General features: G+C 42.2%; 1 protein-coding gene across 2 annotated transcripts in view; it reads left to right on the forward strand.

Moving 5' to 3' along the window:
* Window positions 1-23,321, forward strand: part of LOC119652286 — a 315,864-nt gene that overhangs the window by 286,010 nt on the left and 6,533 nt on the right. For both annotated transcript variants that reach the window (XM_038056281.1, XM_038056282.1), the window contains exons 11-15: window positions 77-1,736; window positions 2,272-2,879; window positions 2,940-3,298; window positions 3,506-3,805; window positions 10,847-11,236. In XM_038056281.1, coding sequence (XP_037912209.1) covers window positions 77-1,736; window positions 2,272-2,879; window positions 2,940-3,298; window positions 3,506-3,805; window positions 10,847-11,009 — 3,090 coding nt within the window. In that variant the 3' untranslated portion in view covers window positions 11,010-11,236. The remainder of the gene's footprint in view (window positions 1-76; window positions 1,737-2,271; window positions 2,880-2,939; window positions 3,299-3,505; window positions 3,806-10,846; window positions 11,237-23,321) is intronic.

Below are 23,321 nucleotides of genomic sequence, written 5' to 3' on the forward strand. Positions count from 1 at the left end.
AAAGCAGTTTATACTCAGCTGAATTGTTTTTCTTGCGAATCAGAAAGTAACGTTTGAATTAATGTTTCTCCGCCAGGAATTGCTCCCAAAAGGACCATTAAATCCATTTTCAAATAGCTTTGGAGGATTTACATCAGCGTGGAATTCACTGGAGACGTTGGGGGCGAAGCTGCTTTTCATCCTAGATGGCTATGATTATCAACGAGGCTCGCCGAAACGAAAAGGCAAACATTATCCTCCTGATATCTACGATTTGTTGAACGGGAAGCTATTCCCCGAAGCACGAGTTATTATTACAACATCGTCGACAGGCAGTAATTCTAATAACAACAATGAACTACTCCCTCACATACAACGCCATGTAACGTTAGAAGGGCTCACATGGGGTCGATCTGCATCATTGCTAGGAGGAGGACAGTGGGGTGCTCCTGCCCGCCTTCTCGATACCGTCCAAGAAAGCGCATCTCTCCGTCGAGTAGTGCGAACACCACTTGGTTGCTTATCAATAGCTGCAATTTTTGAAGCAACTGGGGGAGACCTGCCTACAGACGACCTAGATGTAATCGAGTCCGTATTGAATTGCATTGCTCCTGAAACCTCGGCGAGAAACATAGCGGAATTGGGCAGACTAGCACTGTTTTGCCTGAAAATGAATCGACCATCAATCAGTATATCAGAAATTCGAATGTACTGCTCATCCCCTGAATCAAGCACTTTAGGATGTTTGGACAAAGGACTTCTCTTGGGAAAAACCGCGCGAAAAAAGGGAGATTACATCTACCACTTCATGTGTGCTGATATGGCCGAATTTTTAGCTGCCAACTATATCGCTTCACTAGCAAATCGACCTGGACTTTTGGCGGCAGAAATTACTGGACTTTTACTAGGAGAAGAACTCGAGCCTGACTTATTTAAGGTTATCAAATTTGCAATGGGTCTGCTTGGATCACGCGCTCACATGCTTCTCTCGAAACTCACGCCCTTATGGCTTACCCCACAGACAATATTTTCATTGGCTTTAGCAGGCGGAAACTCACCGGAAAATCTGTCTGCCCTTTGTGATATCTTAGGAATTTCGAAATACCCGCCCATGTCTCCGCTGGAAACCAAGCCTATTTGGGTACAAGTTCGTTCCGTACCAAATGAACTGATGGGCTGGGGAATGGCATTGAGAAGTCCCTCGTGTGCATTGAAAAATTTAGAACTCATCTATCAAATAGAAAAACACGCCCTTTTAGATTCTCGGAACGGAATGGAGGTGTTCTTAGACTACCTCTCGCATAATGAAAGCGTTTCAACACTTCGTATATCGTCTTTGATAGAAAATGAAGTGAAGGATGCAGAAATTAACTATTTAGCAAATTGTATATCGAAAATGATTTTAAAACCAAGACTGGAAAGCTTCGAATTGGTACTGACACTTTTAGAAGAAGATCCACCCGTACTGAAATTGCAACCCGTAGTAGTAGCTCTTTGCCGTGCAATTCCGAAGCAACCCAAACTGAACTCGTTACTTCTGGATTTGGGTCTTAGTACATCGCAATTGGTCCAACTTTGCACAGTTCTGGATAAATGTCCACATATCAATAGATTGTCTTTACCACATCTACGTTGCGAGAGAGGGGCCGTCGGAGCTCTTGCAGCCTTGCTTACAATGCGACCACTATCATTTTTAGCATTGCCTTCAAGCTGGGGAGCCAGAGATGATCCACCGTCATCGAGTGGGGTTAGCATGGGTAAGTATTTCAATGAATTTTTTTATTATTCTACGTACATATATAGGTTTTGCAAGTCAATTTCAGAATTTTCCAAACTAATTTCAGAAATTTTCAACTAGCTTCAAATTTGCCCAAGTCAATTTCGTAATCTTCCATTTCAAATTCAGAGTTTTCTATTTTCAATTCATAATTTAAGAAATATTTTACTAGAAAGTTCTATACCAACTTTTTACCTCGGGATAAGGATGGAGTGGGATTTCTTTGAAAAAAATTTGGGCCACCCATCAATTTTCTATCATTATTTGGCTTAGAAGTTCCAGCTCCATCCTTATCCATTAGTAAAAAGTTAATATGAAACTCTATAGTAAAATATTGAAAAAATTCTGAATTGGAAATGGAAAATTACGAAATTGACCTGGAAAAGTCTGCATTTTGGAAATTTCTGAAATAAGTTTGGAAAATTCTGAATCAGACTTGCAAAACTTATACAAGCATCGGTCATTAGCCGTATCATTGTTTCTCCTGTGCTAAGATTATCTGTTATTTTCCTCAGGCTCGGGTAGTGGTAGTAGCACCGGCACATCTGGTCTCATCAAACAGTCCTCATTAACTGGCGTATCATCGCCTCGAGCGTACGCGTCCGGCTTATTTTCATCGCTTCCACGAGGCGTATATGTACCAACAACGAACCTAGGAAGATCTGCAACACTGCCTCGTCAACCACTAGAAGCTCCGGCCGACAAACGTAGTTCAGACTCTGTTGTTTCAAAAACTTGGTATCCAACCCCTGCGTGTGACGGTGGACCTCACAGTTCTGGAACCTTACATGATCTTCTATTAGCTGCCCGAGAGCCCTACTCCAAACTACATGGCTTAGATTTAAGTAAGGCGCAATTATCCCTGGAGGATTCAATGTGCCTTGGAGAAACAGTTAGACTCTCGATAACATTGCACAGTCTGAAATTAGAAGGAGCTTCACGTTTAAGTGAGGTACTTCCGTCAATTCTAGGAGCCAGTGAATCGCCAAGCTTGCAGATGTTAAGCATTGGTTCACCACGTTTGAATTTAGATGATACGGCAATATCAATGTCGGCTAGAGCATTGACAAGTTGCTCAACGCTAAGACTTTTAAATTTAGATGGTTGGACTTTCAGAATAGAGGTAAGAATTCTGGTATTTGCAGAATTAAAAAAATATTAACCAGTGCATTCTTCACTATAGAATCCATCAACGTTATCCATTATTCGCGCTTTCTTATCGCTTACATCGATTCGCGAGCTAAGTCTTTGTAATTGTCGTTTGCAAATCGGTATCTGCAGCAGCACTGCCAAAGTTGCACATGCATTCGAATCCAGGTCGGTCGTGGTGTTGAAAATGGCCGGTGCACAGGCGATGATGGCTGATTCAATACCTATAAGAGGACCACAACTTCTAAACTTCGTTAGCGGCTTTCCATGTTTGAGGGAGCTGGACCTATCAGCTCCAGCACGTTCTGGCTTGGGAGGTTCCATCACATCTCCCATGATAATCGACGATAAATCCCTTATCAACTTCTTCCAAACATTACACACATATTTTAGGTAAGTTTGCGCCTTATTAACTAAAATAATTCTCATTGGAGAAATATATACAATTCCATTCGTTACCATATTTTTAAGCTATTATTTCAATGAGAATTGATTAATAGTTGAAATATAATCACCCCAATTCCACCCTAACTTAACAAGGAGTAATTTGAATCTAATCACGTTCTTCTCTCTTTTCATATCCCATTTTGTCCTATTTAGCCTCCTCAATACATTGAAAATATGTAATTGGGTAATCCATTTCGACGACGCATCGAAAACACTCAAAACCTTATCGAAATGTATTCGTAATAGTCCGTTAAGTCATCTTAAATTGGATGGAATATCTGTATTGGACCGACCAAAAAAGCTCCGTATCGAATCGCAGCTCCTACACTCCTTTATATCGTCATTGCCGCAGTTACGTTGGCTTGGAATCAGTTTGTCGACCAAACGGGAGGATCAAATTACAGCTATCGGAAACGCCGTTCTGGACCTGAAGGGATATGAAATTGATATCAAGTACGTACATCTGTTATTCTATATATGTAATTCGTGACCTTGATGGGTGGCAAGTAAACAGTATTTCATTTTGTGAAGTGGTCCTAAGATGTCCACATTGTAATTCTGAGCAAGTCCTTCGGGTAGCAATACATACTGCAATTGATGGGATTTTAGAGGCTACACATACTGCTATTGTTTAAGATGCTTCACGTTCAGTTTTATTCGCTCATTTTCAAAGAATTGGGGAGACCTAGTTTGTTTATTAATCTGTTCACGTTCTTCGTAAAAAATGACCGTTTTATTATCTCCTATGAACGAAAGTACATACTACGATATTTTCAATTAGGCTTGATTTGCAGAAAACCATTTCTTCCAAATTAACGCTAGACAGACTTTTCATTAAAATATAGTCAACCCACTCTCCCTATTCCACTCCATTTACGTATTTTGGACATGATTCATCAGTGTTGCATCTGCATAAAAAAGCAAGGCTGCACTTGAGTGACAATTACAATTACAGAATAATGAAGTGGAAATCACAACATTTAACAATAACAGAAATTCTACATTGATTTTGCCAAGCTTGCAGTGTTTGAATTCTCAGGTAGAGGCTACTAATACCATATACATTTACGGGGGTTGTAAAGCTGCGACCGTAAAACGCTAATCATATTTCCGCCCTATTGTTATCAGCACTGCTAAGTGCTTCAGGTAACGTGTATAATAGCTCCACAAACTCCACTCCACTTAAGAAATCACCCCCTTCCCCACTTTGTACTCCATGTTCTCTCCGTCAGTTCATCTTGTATAAAGCTGATGATTTCATTCATTGTATTCCGAACTTTCTTCAACTCTAACATTTCTAGGATTGGCGTTTCAATAAAAAGCGTCGTGTATCCTAGCAGCCAATGAAGGAAAACATGCTTTGAACCTTTCTCACCATCGTGACGCATTTCATAAAGAGGATAGTATATTTCTGAAGAAGTTTTACAGATTGGGCACTTGCAATCCTCAACAAGTACGTTGTTAGGGTAGGTAGCTACCTATGACCACTCCAACGAGCCCAATTAATGCTGTGGTACGTCATTTTAATGCCACAAATTCCTGAGACTATGACTGCTCTGGTAAGAGCAAGGGGCAAAGACCAACCAGATGGCGCCACACCAAGAGGTCCCTCTGCTCACAACTCTGGTCAAGGATTATCCTAGTTCTTACCATGGATATTATCCAATGCGTAAGATATCCCTCCAATCCTACACTGGGTAAAGCTTCCCAAATGGCGTTGATACTATCATTGTTAAATGCTGCCTCTATACCCAAGAAGGCAGCTAAGGTCTACTGCACTGTCCATTCAACCGTACCAATTACCTCGTGGAGAGCGGTTTCTGTGGCTTTTTCTCAAATGAATGTCCAGGACGCGCTCTAGGGTCTTCAACACGAAAGAAGTGAGGCTGATTGGTCGAAAGTCCTCCGCGGAGTTATGACCGTACCTGCCCGCTGTTGGTACCAAAACCACTCGTCCAAATATCCAAGACTGTGGTACGCACCCTAAAAAGATACACCTCCGGTAAATCTCGAAACGGTACGGCGCAACCCTTTACTACTGTTTCTGTTGTATAATTGGCATTATGCCATCTGGATCCGTAGATTTATATGCGGAGCGGCCATTTATAGTCCAGTCGCTTAATTACTGATTTGATACTCTTACGCGTCAAGGGCTGCATATCCTCCAAACAAGGTTCCAACTCGCAATCCTCCTCGCTCGCGGGGAAATGCGCCCGAACCAGCTGCCCCAGAGTTGCACCAGAAGATTCTGACCCTTATCGTCTATCGTGCCAACTTTACCAATTTGCGCGCCAGAGAGTTTGTTCTTTATAACCTGACTAAATTTCCTCCAATCGTTCCTTTTGGTGTCACTGAAGTATCCAAATGTGATCTAAGAAGGATCCTTGGTCAGACACTCTCCAGTGCTACTCCACTCTAAAAATCTCATTGTCGGTTAGTAGTATCGTATCAAGGACCTTCTCCAAATCGTCACAATTATCTGAGCTGAGAACCTGAAAACCTGCCTCTGTTACCGATAATTTTATATTAATAATAAAATCGAAGAATGCCTCACATCTTTCGTTGATTTCCGACCGGCCCTAAAGCAAATGCTTTGTATTGACGTCTCAGCCTATCAACAAGTTGGCCCGCATTGCTGCGATGATGGATGTGTCATAAGCTTCCGGCTGTTCCAGTTTGACCACGGTTAGGTCGCTGGAACTCAGGTCCGGACACAGAAAATCGTCCAGTAGGCTCTTCCTGTTGATAATGTATATTAAGGTCTTTCCCGAACAATGTCTCATGCGTTGTGAATTAAATTATGATATTTACTCTGGAGCTCTTCGATGATTTGACCTCCTCCAATCCAGGGCTCATGTATTAATGCGAAGTCGATATTTTCCCTTAGGAAAAAGACCAGTAGATAAGCCGAAGCGCACTTCGAGTGGTGGACATTTATTTTGGCATGATCTGCTTGCGTAGGGGGTTCGTCAGTCTCGATCGATTTTCATATCCCCTAACAGCTCGCTGGCCGCGTCGACTAGATCCAGGTGCCGTCCGGTTTCGTGTAGCAGAATGCTTTCACCTTCGTGTTCCTGGCTCGACGCCGCACATAGTAATCCGCCTTTTCCAGTGCCATTTGTACGGAGCAAAAATATCTGGGTGATGTACGCTGCGCTGGCCGAACGCCTACAGCCCCAATAACATATCCCATTCTAACCTCCACGTTGTTAAGCCTTGAATAATGCAAAGCAGTAGCAGTAGCTGCATATAGCTTTTGTCGGCAACATCACAGAATTCAAATCAATCAAATAGAGAATCAGTGTATATGCCCCAACAGAAGACAAACCCGGCCCAATAAAAGACGACTTATTCAGTCGCCTTAAGGCAGTTTTCGATTCACCGCGCTCGAACATCGTGAAGGTGAAGAGCTGTTTCACCGTAAAACTGCCGATGAGAATGGAAACAAATTTATAGAATTATACCAAAAATACGATCACATCGCTGAATCCTGAAAAGAATATGCGCCTCACCAGATAGGACTATTACAATGACGAACAATATCTGGCCAAAGTAAAATATCGATGCCGGATAGCAACTGATATGAGTAGGAAGCTCGCTCCAGCTATCAGGTTCGATATTGACAAGTTTGAATAATGTATCCCCCGCTGGACGATTTCTAGATTGTTTTTTGTCCACGGCAATAATCCGAATGCATAAGCCAGTGAAGGAGTAGCGAATACATTCAATGCGGTTATCTTATTCTTCCGCGAGAGATGCGATTTCAGTACCAGCTTTACACATCACAGGAATTCGGGCAACAGAGCATCCTTCAGATCACCAACTCGAGTATGGGCTCCTTGCAGAATTCCTAGAAGTCTGTCTGGGTCTTGGCTTCGATATGGAAGTCACCAATACTATGTCCGGCATGCGGCTCGTGATGACCTTTGCGGATGGCTTGGATTCCGACACTTGTCCAATTCAAATTTCATCTGAACATAACGGCTGAACATGCCTATGACTCAAGGAATCCCCCTTAAAAATGCCTCTCTGTATACAGCTGGGCTCTGAGGTATAGGCACCCTCGGATGAACGCACTGATAAGGTTGTGCGCCAAAAACTTAATTATTTTTTAGGGACAAGCTAGGTAATTCCCGCAGGGAGGAAAGGTGGAAATTCCTCCGACCGACTCATGACCTGATTTATGCTGTATGCCAATTGACTGTATACGCTGGTAAATTTCTTATACCAGAAATTCTGCACCCAATCCAGACCAGGACCCCTCCAGTTCTTCGAGACGTTTATGGCTCGTCGAACTTCCTTTTCGGCAACATCCGCAAAATTCATGGCAGGCGTATTGGCTCCACTCAGTATGCTAAGCGGGTAACCCCCAAAGCACACACTGATATTCTCTCGCTTCCGTTAGGGAATACTCTACGGGCTGGACGCTCTGCTGGGATTCGATGAGTGATCTGAAATCTCCGCTGGTTGCATTCTGGACACGTATGGAATGACTTTCGCCATACCATCGTAACCCACTGCATATGACAGACAGTTTCTGCTTTAGTATATCCAGAATTTCAACTACGGGTGTTTCACTGGAGATGACATACCTCCGGTAAACCCTCTGCAGTTTATTTCTCACCCGTCTGCTGGCATTGCCAGTGCTGATCTGAATCAGTGTATCAATGTCCTGTCTTAGTAAGTCCCGCCGACGTTCCAGACGAATTTTCCATGGTGGATCTCTTTGGCCACTCAAACCAATAACACGAAAGCAAATCTTCTGACCGTGTAATCTGACAGCCATAACTGCACCACAATACATAAGTGATTGTAGTTGCAGCAACGACATATCAGCACACAGTCGAGATGCAATCTCATCATTGAATTGAAATAGAATTCTCCTAGTTGCTGGAGATGCATAGAGCCTGGAAGTACCTGGTCTATGCAAAGGATCCATTTCCAAGAATACGTTCTGTGGAACTCGTGCCGAAACTCAGCAGAAACCTCAGCTGGACGGTGGAGAAGAGTGCTTCGGCGAGTACTGAAACTGTTACCTGCAGTGCGGCGTGGTGTTGTTGATGCCGTCTCTGCCCCCATCGACACTTGGTCACCAGTTTCCCCAATGACCTCAAATCGAACACGCTGCCTGATGGTGGCCGGGATTGTGTCGTTGCGAGTAATAAAGCGGTACTGGTCTGCGACTCGCTGCACAGTCACGCGAATTCCGGGAAACGCTCGACGAATCTCTGGTGCAATAAGGGGCGGTAAGACGCAGGCGAAGCAATGCTCTTGGTCACCGTGGCGCCTAGACGTCGAACCGCCTCACTACTAGCGGTTTCGACGCCGTGCCCGACCCAGTCACCAAGTCAGACGACTCCCGCCAGTTATCCGTACCGGACCTCAGAATTGTTCTTCTCATTTTTGGTAGTGCATTTTATCCCTAGCTGGATAGCTTCCTCAGTAAGTTATCTGCAAGACTGCGGTAAGACGCAGGCGAAGCAATGCTCTTGGTCACCGTGGCGCCTAGACGTCGAACCGCCTCACGACTAGCGGTTTCGACGCCGTGCCCGACCCAGTCGCCAAGTCAGACGACTCCCGCCAGTTATCCGTACCGGACCTCAGAATTGTTCTTCTCATTTTTGGTAGTGCATTTTATCCCTAGCTGGATAGCTTCCTCAGTAAGTTATCTGCAAGACTGCAAAGTGCCTGCCCTTTCCTCTCCCATACCCTGAGACGCTGCGATGGCGTACAGCCATTGAGACTGAAGCTATCCATTCCTTTCACAACCAAGCTTGGGACCGGCTACGGCGGAGCTATTATTATATTATAATACACTGCATGTATATGCCTTGTTTGGTTTAGTTTAAATAAAATATATTTACCCTAACTCAAGCTATAGAAGGCAGAACATTGCTATTCTAGCCGGCAGCCAAGCAGTTGTTTAAGCATTTAAGTCGTATCAGGAGAATTTCAAACTTAACAGACTGAACACGCTCGGCTTGATCAATATGGTGTGGATGCTCTGCGTTCCAAACTACATTGGGTTAGAAAGCAATGAGACAGCAGACGATCTGGCCATGAAAAGAGCAAGGACGCCGTTACACGGGCGAAAGCCATTGTGTGGACTCGGAAATGGGTTCCAAGCTACTAAACTGAAAAACGAAGAGGAACGTCTGAGGAAACGATACTGGGAGAATTTACCAGGAATGGAACAGTCCAGAGTGCTCATGGGGGATACGAACCCAAGCGCTTGAAAGATTGTTTAAACTTCGCTAAGAACACACTCCGCTAAATTATCACCTGGGGAAGGTAGCGATATCTACGGACACTGCCTATAGATTCTATAGGAGTGACAGTGTCCGGCGCTTGTGGAAACTAGGTCCGTTATAAGCTAGAACGACGTAGTATAGTTAATAGGTATACTGTAACCAAGAAAACGGGTCAATAGTTCTTTTAACATGTAGTGCGACTTGCCTTGACAGTATTATTGTTATTAACTCAAGGTTTCTTCTGACATGTCTGAAAATTTCCAAATTTCATCAATACTGAATCACATAGTACCTTTCTTTTCAATATTCAATATTCTGAATGGTTTCAATAATACACAATTGTTTTCGCATGTGAATGTGATTTCACAACAATGCTCGAAAAGTTTACCTTAGCTGCAATGCAGCTCGGAACTCAAACTGAATACGAATTCGGAAAATCCCGCAGTTTTTTAAATTATTCAATATTCAACATGCATGAACATAATACAATGCAATTTGAATGTTTACGTAGAACTCCGATTGCCAAGTGTGCTTGTTTCAAGCTCCTTTTCAAATTTTTAAAAAGTGATCAATTTTTCATTGCTCTCAACTATTCCTGGTATTTATTTGTCAATTATTCAATGATTGTTGAACTGCGTTGAAATACTAGGAACTTCACAAAGGGCTAATTTTAAAAAAATTACCAGCCCCAGCTGCTAAAGACTAAGTATTGGATTTCCAAGCGGTATTCAGCTGAAAGTAATATTTGGAACCCCCAATTCAATTATGGTTCCTACACAGAAAACCGAAACGTTTGAATAACCGCGAAATTACGCTCTTCCCCAATAATCGCTGTGTTATTTCTGCCTCTGCCTTCTGCCGGTTGACGCGATTACAATGTACGACCATTTATTATTAATAAACAATTAATAAAGTCTGAAAATGTCAGTACTTAAACAGTTCTTTGTAAGCAAGCGAAATGCATAATTGGTCATTATTCTGTCCTATTGGCCCCATTAATATTAAACATTAATTAATGTAAAATCTCATGTTCGGACGGATCAAGATCCAGCGGAATTCTGCGCCTCAAAATGATTATTTATGATTTTTTAAAAGGATTCCATTCCCGTTCATCCAACAGCAAACCATTTAAATACCCTCCAGGACATTGCAAAAAACAGAGCATTAATCCTGTACGTCCACCCAATCGTTCCATCGAACTTCAGTCCAACTAATTTAATTTTCTCTCATTACTCGTCTACAGGCTAAGCGACTCAAGCATCGAACACGCCAAATTAATGGCTCAGGCAATCAGTCTGGATGGTAAATTCGATATAAAGGTATCAACCTTTGGAACATCGAGTGGAATATTAATACACGCCGAGAAGTCAGGCACAAAGAGTCTGAGTCGGAAAAACAAGGACTAAAATGGCAAAACGGAGGAATGTCAGAGAATCTACGGAGCAGCAATCTTTTAACGTCTCCACCTCATCTCACCTGGTGTCTGGATGCTATCCTCCGCCACAAAAAAAGTTATTTTATCTCCACACTGGAAGAGAAAACACATTAATATTTTCGAGAGCACGTGCTTCGACTTGATTGTTTATGATGTTGCTGTAAGGAGACATTGGGACAAGGATAATAAATGTAGGAGGTAAGAAGATTGAATTTCATTTGCAGTCACATTTCTGCAATTACATAGAGATAATGTTGTTTATAATTATTAAACAAGAAATTACGTGCGGAAAGCTTTCACAGACTTAGTGGTAATTTGGCACTTGAGACCGGAAAGGGAGAAAAGAGTTGAACAAGGCTTTGATAACATAAAAAGGAAAGCCAGCAGGTTTGGAATTAAGATCCTCAGTTGCTTTTATCATCACTCGCCGCTTGCCTCAGTAACAATTTTTCAAAGGGGTCTCTCAAACGTTAGTCGCATACCAAATAAATTAAAATTTTGCTTTCATCCTTGTAAAAAACATATTCCAATCGTCCCTTGTCCCATAGAAACACTATCGAGGCATGTATCCGCCCGATTTCTGCATACAATTCAAAGCGCTCGCGTTGCAATAATAATTTTCCAGCACCGCACCTCGTCTCGAATATCCTTCTTTCACCAGAAAAATGACGCTAGGATGAAACAAAGTATGGGAAATGCTTCATCGGCGGAATGAGATGTAAATAGGGCTTTGTGAAAATGGAGTGAAGCTGCTGTGAAATTAATTTCTCATCACGAAGGTGCAGCTCTTTTAGTGATTGTTTGCGTTCAGATGTGGTTGCGGAACGGAAAATATTTTTTTTATTGTTCAGAGGAATGCCTTGTTCAAGAGGGTGCATTAACTGAAATATCCGTAGTTCCACGATAGGTAATTTCGGAAAGTTCGTAATTTTAAATATGCTCGTATGAAACTTATGGATTTCCGTGCTCATTGCGAATGACTTTCATTTAAATTGAAAACTTCATTTTCTCCCTCTGGCCTTCATTTTTGACTGATTTGTAGAAGGAATTAACCAGAGATTGGAAATTCTCGTATCGGTGTATCGTGTGAGTGAGAAATTCAGCCGACATGACATTAATCTTTATACGTCCATCAGTATGTCCGTCCGTCTGTCTGTCACACTCATTACCTCAGAAACGGTTACTCCTACTAATACCAAATTGGGCGGAAAAGTGGAAACTGTGAACATGCAGAGAATAACATCGTTCTACGTTGAGTTTCAAATGGGTGAGGGGTCCTCATACATGCAAAAGAGAGTGTACATTTTTTTCACCGAATATAATCATGTGAAGTATCAAATGAAACATCTCGATTAGTACTTTTCCTAGAAGATATTAGTTTTGACATTGGCTGCAAAGAAGAGGAGTGCAAGAGCCCGAAAGAAATCAATTATTTAAAGGATCCGCTCTCAAAAACCAAAAAATCTGACAGAAATCATGGTTCCTAAACCTCAAAACACTCCCCGTTGGAATTTCTTCTCAAATAAAGAAAATGATGGCAAATTATTATATTTCGAAAATTTTCTCCGAACCCCCCTAAAGTTCATCTAAGGTCCATACAATTTTGCAGCGAGACAGACTTTAATAGGAAGCATCATACTGGAATGGTGGAAATCCTACTATTATTAACAAAGTTATGGGGGGCAAATTGCCCTCTTTCACGTCAAATTACTACCTCCCACGAGATAAAATGTTAGTACGACATGGAATTGAACCATCATCTTCCAGCCAAATATTCTTGTATAAAAAATCAACAACAGCTTTCATACCTAAATTTATCTCTCTACTTTGTTACTTTCACGGCTTATTCCTTACGAAGCGAGTGGCGCCCTTGATCCTGATTCTAAAGTAGCATTTCCATTCTTTTTCAACCTCTTTTTCTTTGGCCTTTGCCCCATTCACAAGCTCGATCGGCTCAACTTGATCGGTTGCGCCATTTTAGCCTATCATTTGCCTGATCCGAATGCAGTCGTGATGGTTTTTTATCATCATCATACACTGTATCAAATCAGGCAAGTTTAGAAATATAAGCCTCATTAACGTCCACGCCCCTACAGAGGCGACTGTAGAGTCAGAGAAGCATACCTTCTATGCGGCAGTAGAACGAACCCTCGAATCCTGTCCCAGGTATCAAAATCGTACTTGTGGATTTTAACAGCCAAGTAGGGACAGAGCCCGGAGCCCCAGACGGGATCACGTTCAACTATATTGACCACGTGTTGATCGAACGCTGCCACCTCGCAACCTTGATGAATGGCAGAACACATAGGGGGGTCAATATAGACTCGGAACCCTATCTAGTTGACATAGTCCTCCGGGCTCGAATTACAACACCACCTACAATTCACTCTGACAATCAGGTGAGAGTCAAAACTCAAGCCATACACAGCACAGCCCTCCGCAACACCTATAAGGGGGAAATGAATGCCACAATAACCGCAGTCACCAGAGATCCTGGAGATGAAGCACCAACAAATGATCTTCACCTGACAACAAATGATGACCACCTGAAGAGATGCCCAGTAGTGTTGCATTCTCGAAGAACGTGGGCACGCTTGGAAACTTATCACGAACTGCGGCGAGGGGAGAAGTGACTTCACAGACGGAAAAAAGAAGCCTGGGAAACCCAACAGGTCTGTGAACTCGAAAAGTACAGGGAGCAATCACATCAGCCGCGGAAGTTTTACCAACAAGTCAGCAGAATGAAGTCTTACACACCTCGATGCTCATCCTGCTGAGACAAAGAGGGAAATCTGGTTTCCAGCAGAATGGGCGTATTGGAGCAATAGGTTGGGTACTTTGGTGAACTGCTGAACAACCAGAACATCGGCGAGTTAGAGGTCGGTCCCGTCAACTGAAGACGACGGACAAATGCACCAAGTAAAAGTCCGTCAAATTCATCGACTTAAAAATCATAAGTCACCAGGAGCCAATGAAATTATAGCTGAATTAGTTAAATATGGACGCGACCAACTACGCCAAGCGGTTTATCAACTGATGCTCAAGATGTGGGACAGCAAATCAATGCCTGCAGACTAGCAAATATGTATTATCTGTCTCATACATAAAAAGGGAGATATCACACAGTGCAGCAATTATAGAGGTATTATGTTGCAGAGTACCATCTATAAGATTGCTGGGTCAGATAGCCCCATATGGCCAGAACATCACTAGCCCATACCAAAGAGGCTTCACTCCAGGCAAATCAGCAACAGATCAGATTTTCTCTCTACAGCAAGCAATAGAAAAACTGTTGGACTATGGACATCAGCTGCACCGCCTTTAAAGCCGCCTATGATAGCATAGCCAGAATAAAACTGTACACAGCCATGAGAGAATTCGATATCCGGACGAAATTAATAACACTGACTAGGCTGGCCCTGACCAATGTGCGAGGCCAGATAAAAGCAGCAGGATCACTCTCAAGACCATTCGACATCAACAACGGCCTAAGACAATTGGATGCCCTATCATACGTTCTCTTTAAACTGGCAATGGAAAAAGTGATCAGTGCTACTGATTTAAATGCGAGGGATACGATCCTCTTTAAGTCCACCCAACTACTGACCTATGCTGACGGTATCAACATCATGGAAAAAATGACCCGAGACGTACAAACTGCCTTCAGCCGGATCGAGATCTTGGGCTGCACATTAATGAAGGCAAGACGAAATATATGGTGACATAGTCAGCACCGAAAATCAACCAACCAACAACATCAAATCGCACTGGTCAAATGGTAAGAATAAAGATAGGAGACTACGATTTTGAGACCGTTAATAATTTCTCGAAAGTCACAACCGGTAACAGCTACGAGAATGAAATACACGCACAGTTGTTGGCAGCCAACAGAGCCTATTTCAGCTTACAAAAATTGTTCCGCTCACCATAGGGTCAAAACTCTTACTGTAAAAGACAATGATCTTGCCAGTCCTCAAGTATTCCTGGGAGACGAGCGATAGTATGACCGTCAGGTTGTGAATAAAATCCGAATCCACTTAATTCGAATGGATGAAGATGATCCAGCCCGAAAAGTCGATAAGGGCAATATCTATGGTAGAAAAAGAAGACGAGGCAGACCCTGCCTGAGATGAAGCGATGGCGTAGGTCAAGACGCCGGACAGCTTTTAGAGATATCGAATTGGTGGGCCTCGGCGCAAAGCCGGCATTTCAGGAGTTCCTTATTAAGCCAGGCCTAGACCGGATACCGGTTGTTACGCCGTTGATGATGATGAAGTGAATTCTCCTCAACACGAATTACGTGGATATACCACCGAAGACGCCCCTCTCGCCATTTTTCCGCGACCGATGCAACTCCAAATCGTCATTAGGCCCAAAAGAATATTCTGTCCTGAAAAGTATTTTTACAACGTAAACAGCTATGCGCGATAAAAAAAAATAAAGTTGCATTTGGATTTTCCATCCATTTATATATACGATGAAATCCAGTTACAGAGAGACGTTTCTGCTCCACATAGTCGGTCTACATTTTATTGATTAACCCAAAACAACATCTTTGAAATCGGCTTACACGATAATGCGAAAGTTATTCAACCAATCGACTTGAAACAATAACGCTACTAACATAGACAAATAATCGACATCCTCGAGGTTATATTAATCCAGATAAGGAGAAGGCGATGGAAAATACGTTGATAATCTTGGTTTTGTTGGTAATTATCTGCTTTCTTCTCTATCCAAACCCAAAGGCATTTAACCAAAGTCCATTGCTCGGGGAGAGAGCGAATGGCGTACTCGAGTTTATTGAAGAAATATGTCATATCCAATGAAACCCTCTACATCCTGCGCATAAGGCAGCACATAAAACGATACTGATAAAAAAAACGCATAGTGTCAGCACAACAGAATGCACTCCAATTTGAATTTAAAATTTCTTTGAAGGTTTACTTCAATGCAGCACACATTTTGTGCCATTATATGTCGCTCTAATGATAGCTATCAGTTTCTCTGTAATGCTCCTCCTCCGTATAGCATTCCGCATACACTCCCTGTTCCCGCTGATAAAATCCTGGTCGAAATCAATGGAGAGCATTTGAAGCGGAAATCTTAATTCCTCATACTGTCCCAAAATTATCCGAAGATTAAGATTAAGATTAAGCTTCCGAAATGTTACTTAATGCGCTGCAGGATAACTAGCTACAATTTTTGCGGCAGAAGAGAGCGGGCAAATACCCCTAGATTGGTTGCACTCAAGGCGGATCACGTATATTTATCAATCACGTATATTATCAATTTATCATCAATGGCATGGAGGCGTATCCATCAAGAAGAAAACAACGACAACGTTGAAGTTTTCCTCTATATTATCCTTATAGGGACAATCCACCATCAAAGACTTCGTCTGGTTCTCACATTTTCAAACCCTTAAGAAAAAGAAGAACTTAATCATTTCTAGATCATCACGATCTATGCCGTGACAATTTAAATTGAAATTCCAGTAACTTACACTTTGCGCCAAGTGTCGATCCGTCCACTAAAATCTCCCCACTTCTCCTTTGGATGACACGACACCTCTGCGAGACCACCGTAAAACATTGTTTGTGAGAAGGCTAGGCCTTCAACCATCGCATCTATATTTGCAGGCCTTTTGAAACTTGTACGTTTTGTGGTGTTTGTCGCGGTTCAGTTCTCCTCACCCCACAGGACTTTGATCATTGTTTTTCAACTTGGGCAACTTTTTACCACCACGGACCAAGTCAACTCGTAGGTGTCAATTCCATCCTGGTACGACTCGAATGCAGAGATCGTGGCGCCAGCAACGTTTTCCTCCTTTGTGTGCTCCGCCACATTCTAGCCGTTAATCCAAATAGGAAGAATTCAATGAAAATTCATACTGTAAACCGTTTGTTAGGGTTTATCTCAATTGCACTCTGCTCGCCTCCAAATGCAGAGTCATTTTTCGCCAGGATCCATCTCTCTATGAAATCCCCTTGCCCAATTTCTCCAGCCAAGGCGGCATGAAGAACGTCACCGATAACGAAAAGAAAAACTAGCGGTGACACAATACAACCCTGGCGAATTTAACTTTAAACCGGGAATTTCTCAGCGCAGCCATATATCGCTCTGACAATGGACATTGGTTCTTCCAGAATGCGTATAGCACTCCGGATACACTACTTGTGGAAGCTGCTGTCAAGCGCCTTCTCGAAATCGGTGTCCCCTACTAAATGGAAACATGAATTCAAATGACATTTGAAATCACAATACAAAACCTTGAAGTCGGAATCTCTACAGTGTAAAAATCGAGAACTTAAAAAATTGCTCTAGAATTTACCGGTATGAATTTTATTCAACCATTGGTGGAGGGAATTAAGAAATAAATTTTAGAAAGGAAGTTCCTTGGTAAGATGACTTCGGTCTTACAATTTGGGTATGCATTTAAGTAAGTATTGCATTTAGGGCCATTACAAGGCATACGAACACGGCCTTTCAACGTTCTAAATCTCAATACCCATATATATGATTGCTATTCACCCCCGGGGTAAGGTATAATGAGCCAACCACACCTACACGCTATGGTTCGGGGTTACTTTAAAATGTCCTTCAGCCCAACTCCTCCCCACATTGCTCCTCTACTATTCTGCCCCAAGTGCCCCTGTGTGACCCAGTGTACCCACTGTCACTTCCGACTTACAATCACATTGCGTACGAGTGCCAGGCCTGTGTGCCGACCAAGTTTTTCGTTTCAGCATATGGCTTAGAGAAGAAGAAGGCTTGGAGCTTTTGAGTGCCAATGGAGTTCACTTTGCATATTCTAATCCCATGTAGTAACATAGAACCAACACTAAGACAGAACAGTCTCAACTTAAGCTTGGTGTTGAGATAACTGCATATCCAGATTTTAGGCAGGGTAGCGAAACTGTATCTAGCGCTGTCGTTACGCTGGGCAGTTCGGTGCCACCGTGCCGGCAGAAACCACTTTTCTTAGATATGCAAATTGATCGACGCTTTCAATGCTCTCGCCATTAATGCAGATGGGGACAATGCGATGACTCTCCAGACGGTGAACCTTGGTTTTATTGACCATTTGGCCAAGGTTCACGACCAGGTGAGAGAGCAAACACATATTTGAGGAAAAATGTCATAATCCATTGAATTCTTCCACGTCCTCCGGACAAGGATGAACATCAGTAACAAGAAGAAATAATATCGATGAAGAGCAGGTGAAGTGAAGGTCTAAATTCCACGTATTGTTTTAAAATTATCCGTAGGGTATTCATGTAGTCAATGCAGGAAAATCCAGAGCGGAAACAAGCCTGTTCTCTGTGGATTAAAAACTCGAAATGTTCTTTGAGGCATTCCAGGATTATTTTAGCTTATATCTTTGGGGCAGTGGACAGCAGGGAGCACACAGATACCCCTCCAATTGTCACACTCAAAACAGGTGCTTTTCTTTGAAATCTTAACGATCATGCCCTTCTTCCATTCTCTGAAAAAGATGTTGGATTCCCAAGATTTCATTACGAATGGAAGTAGCAGATCAGCGGTAAGTGGAGTTGCAGCGATAAGTAATTCTGCGACGAAATCAACAAGACCAGCATCTTTACTCCGTTTTTAGTATATTGATGGCCGAAATGGTTTTTCTTCTGCTTGGAGGAACAGCCCGTATCCATATCTTACGGTGACTAGCCATTTCACCCACAAGATGGTATTGCAGTTCGAGCGTGTCACGGTCGCCATCGTTTGCAGCAGTCAATAGACCCCTCTAGCCCCTTTTGTTCATCGATCCGCTTCCACGATCTTATGACGCCCCTTCGGGACATGTTCAACGACCTATGTAGCACCCGAGAAAAGAGCATTTTTTGTGACAGCCCAATGCTCATTAATATATAGGCGGGTTACTCAGTATATCTGCCGTTCGATCAGCAAGATAGCTCTCCCACTGTCAAGCGACAACTGGGTCATACAAACGGTCGATGCTGAACTTAGGGTGTCGCAGTTCCCCAACCCAACGAAAAGTGGCAGACGTAACACGGAAGCAAACGTAAGCGACCATCAGATGGTGATCCCTTTCGAAGCCGACGTTAGCACCTTTCTTGTTACGTATATCCAGAAGACAGTTCCTAAATCTACTGCTAATCCCGAAGTGGTCGATCTGTTCGCTCCTACAGTGAGGGCCAGTTGAAACACAACCGACCAAAATATTCCATCATCATCGTTACGATCGCCAAAACCGTGCTTCCCCATCCTCCTTCCCTTCCCATCCACCTTGATATTCAGATCTCGATCACAATGTTACCCCGGTTAAGAGATCGTAGCTTGTGGTAGCCATCAGAAACACCCCAAAAACCCGATTCGCGTCGTGTGGCAATAGGGAAAGGAGTACTCTCCAGAGTCCCACCATCTTACTTCGGTTAGGCAGACAATATCTAGCTCACATCATTGGACTTTCCGCTCAGAGTAAGGAAAACGAACATTCTGTGCACACCCGCTATCGTTGTCGAGGAGCGTTTACACATTCCGAAAACCAATCGATAGCCAGAAATCGTAGCCACGAGGTCAGTCCCTATCCGAGGTATTTTTTACGTTTCCGTGGCAATAAAGTTTCAAAATTTGCAAGTTGCCACCCCACGAATTTCTATCCTTTTTAGTTGCCTCTTACGACAAGCAGGGGTGAATTTAACTCACAGGACTACCTCCATTACCGACATATGTGAGTGTCTAAAAATGCCTTTTAATATTTGACTGTAAAAGCAAAATTAAAACTTGAAAAGTATGTACTTTACGTTGGAGGCTTAAAAGCCGTTTGGTAATCGGTTTGCACATTTGTGCTTAGACACTGGAGTCTGTTATCCGTGATTACAAATATTCAAATCGATTTTTCCTATATAAAACAGAATGCTTAAATAGCACCTTACCCCAATTAAATTCTACCAAGAGTAGGACCCAACTAGCATTTTCCTCCATAGCTAACAAATACAAAACCATCTGTGATAAGCACACCCATAAAATACCCAACAGGAACCTCTTTGGAAGTCTCCACTAAAGAACCAGAACATTACCACGGAAATAATCCCCACTTGATGTTTTCAAACTAAGGAAAAATATTTCACCCGCAATAATTAATTTTCTGCTATTTAGTAAATCATTGACTGAAGAAGGACCCAATATACCGCATCATACAACTCATCGGTTTTCGCAAATAAACAGCTCCTCCCTCATCTTGGCCTCCCTATTCCCACGAAAAGCTCCACAAAACTTTTTGTTGATGATAAACTCGCCTAATCAATACTTTTTTCCAATTCAGTGGGAGCCTCATGCACTATTCATTGAATTAGAGAGGGAACTTCTATAAAACCGATTGCCGAAAAGAAGGGGATTTATCATGCTTGTTTCTCCTTATTAAATTTTCAAAATAATAATATGGAAAAAAAGTTACTTTTTACACTTCATTTGTCGTCAGATACGGAAATGGCCAGTTGATTAGAAAAACAGTTGATTAGAAAAGGATCAAGTTTTATTATCCCTTCCGCAGCTGGAGGAATCGGCTTGTGTCCTGATTGAAATTGCAAAGTGTTCACTCAGATGTGAATATTGGTTTGAGGCAAGAGCCCACTGTAGTATATTTTTACATAGAAATAATTTTAGCTGAACCGGAAATTATATCTTTATCAAATGGTATGTGTATGCAAGTGCTAAATTGTAAGAATTCAATAATCGGTCAGTCCAAACTTTAACATTTCCTTTGGACAACGTAAAACGAGCAAGTTTTCACGTCTGCGGCTTTAATGAAAATTCTAATCTCCCCTCTCCTGGTGCGGATTCCGGGAGGAGAAAATTCATTACGATAACATCGCCGAAAACCTTTTTTATTGGAACGATAGTCATGCAAATATCTGCCACAAATTGTTTTTCGGTCCAGAGGAGAAGAATTCATTTGTATGCTGCTGGAATCACTTTAAAGACCCTCTTCCTGCTGGCGTTCGTACCTGCGAAATATAAATGAACAGCTCCCACTGTTCTGTCTCTCAAATACGTCTGAATTGAATGCCGTAATCTCATGATTCCCATTGCAATCTTTATTCGTGTACTGCTGCCATTGCTGAATTGAACCGAAATCTAGAACATACTCGTAGATTGAATAGCGAAATTTTATCTTTCATTTACCGCCGAGGTTATAGGGCCGAAATCACTGAAAAGGTACATAGTAAGGAAATACACGTGTCGTCCCTCATTCGTGGAAGATGCCTCTCCATTTGGATAATGGTTGATGGGGAAGGTACTTTTTAAGGTTCGTTTTCCAGGAAACCTTACTTTTCGGCTATTTTAACAGCCGCGAATCTGGGAAAATTTAACCTCGACCTTTTGCCTGTACCTGGTGTAACGTTAAAGTATCAAATTTAAATTATTTTATTTAACTTTGTAGTCAAAGCCAACGGTTTTTTCACTGAGGTCCTGTTTTTAATTTAAATTCATCTGAATTGAATTTGTAGCTTTCATCTACGCACATAACTGTCTAATGAGTTTCATTCCTCTCAGTGATACAATCACACTGTCACTAGGGGGTCTGTATGACAAAGTAATGGAACTGAAAAGATCCACACTGTCATGTCACCTTGGAAGGAATACTTTTTCATGCAGACGAAGCATTTCTCTCATCGTTAGCGTAATGTGTCCGACGAAGATCGAAACAAATTGCTTGGGTGAATTACGTCTACTGCATAGACTATATATTTCTATACGGTGGATGGCATCAATGATTCTGAAATTTCTACCCTCGAGTTGATGATGCAATTGCAAGGTTCATGACTGCTACTATCAAGCCCTAGTTAGAAGATTTGCTTTTATACGATTGTTTATAGTGAAGAGCCAATATCTCGTTGGCAAGCAAAAGGGTCATTTAGGAAGTCTTATCGTTACCGTGAACCCCCTATGCGGGGCTATGTCTGTAGACCACACAGACATATCATCGCTGCCGATTTCTCTCAATGCACTTTAACTGTCGCCACGCATTTCCTAAGAAGTTAACACTCCTGTACTATTCTACACTTCGTCGTTCTAGGGCGAGCTATTCGTCTCCTATCCAGGAATAGTGGTTTTCATTGCGTACGCAATGGTGCGAACTTACCCACTGCCACACTTGCCAGTTCTTCATTAGTTATTTTCTCAAAGCTGAGCAACTCGATGGCACGACGCAGATACGAGTTCATGAAATGTTAGAGTTTTTTAGTAACAGTGGTGGTCATTTTCCATGTGCTAATCCCATATAGTAGCACAAAGCGAACATTTGCCGGGAACAGCCTCTAATCATATTGGTGTTGGGATTAATTTGATCAGCGAAAGTACAGGCACCTTACCATATTCAAACTGCCTAAATAGTCGGAGATCTAAATTATGCCGATATCCAACGCTGATGGCAATCGAAGACACAATAATCAAGTATTGAATCTTTACCCAAAACTCAAGTAAAGACTGGCGAGGACAACTAGAAAAATGTTCAGACAGGGTTAGAAAGGTACACTCCAATCACGTCCACATGAGAAATCCAAGTCTATCTATGCAAAAATTGCTAAAACACTACTGGCTAGGAAGCATTCAGAAAACCGATTCAGCATTCTTCGCATTGAAGGCAAGGGGGATCCTGAGATCAAGGTAAAAGGACATTCAGCTGAGAATGCTAAATTATTCAAAACTTGGCCAATTTACTTATGCAAGCGTAACAGTTACTGGCTAATTCCTTAACCCAGACGACGAACAAAAACAATGTTGGCAAAGCAAAAGTCGAGGCCTTCAGCGAAGAGAACTATCGGAAAGTCTGCAAAGGATTTTAACTAAACATTTCAGCTTCAAAGAAGCAAAGGGCTAATAGTAGTAATTAAAAGCATTAAGCTCTCGAAAAGGGAAAAGATCGGTAAATAATATTCAGACCCAATACAGAATAGTACAGCCTCTAATAAGGTGAAGTTGCAACCGGGATCAAAAAAACTCCGCAAAGGTGAAACGCATCCTATTTAAGTTATAAATAGAATGACACCTTTTACATCGAAGGACAACAGTTGAAAAACCGATGAAATAAAAAGGCCGAATACAATATCATAACTGGCAAGAGTTTGGACACACGAAATCATACTATGCATTTCCAAGAGTATGCGTCATATGCGACACCCCCATCCCACAGCTAAATGACCATTGGACAACAACCGGTATCCGGTCTAGTCCTGTCTTAATAAGGAACTCAAGACATCCCGGTTTTACGCCGAGGTCCACCAATTCGATATCCCTA

Source organism: Hermetia illucens, chromosome 3 (genome assembly GCF_905115235.1).
Source record: "Hermetia illucens chromosome 3, iHerIll2.2.curated.20191125, whole genome shotgun sequence".
NCBI lineage: Eukaryota > Metazoa > Arthropoda > Insecta > Diptera > Stratiomyidae > Hermetia > Hermetia illucens.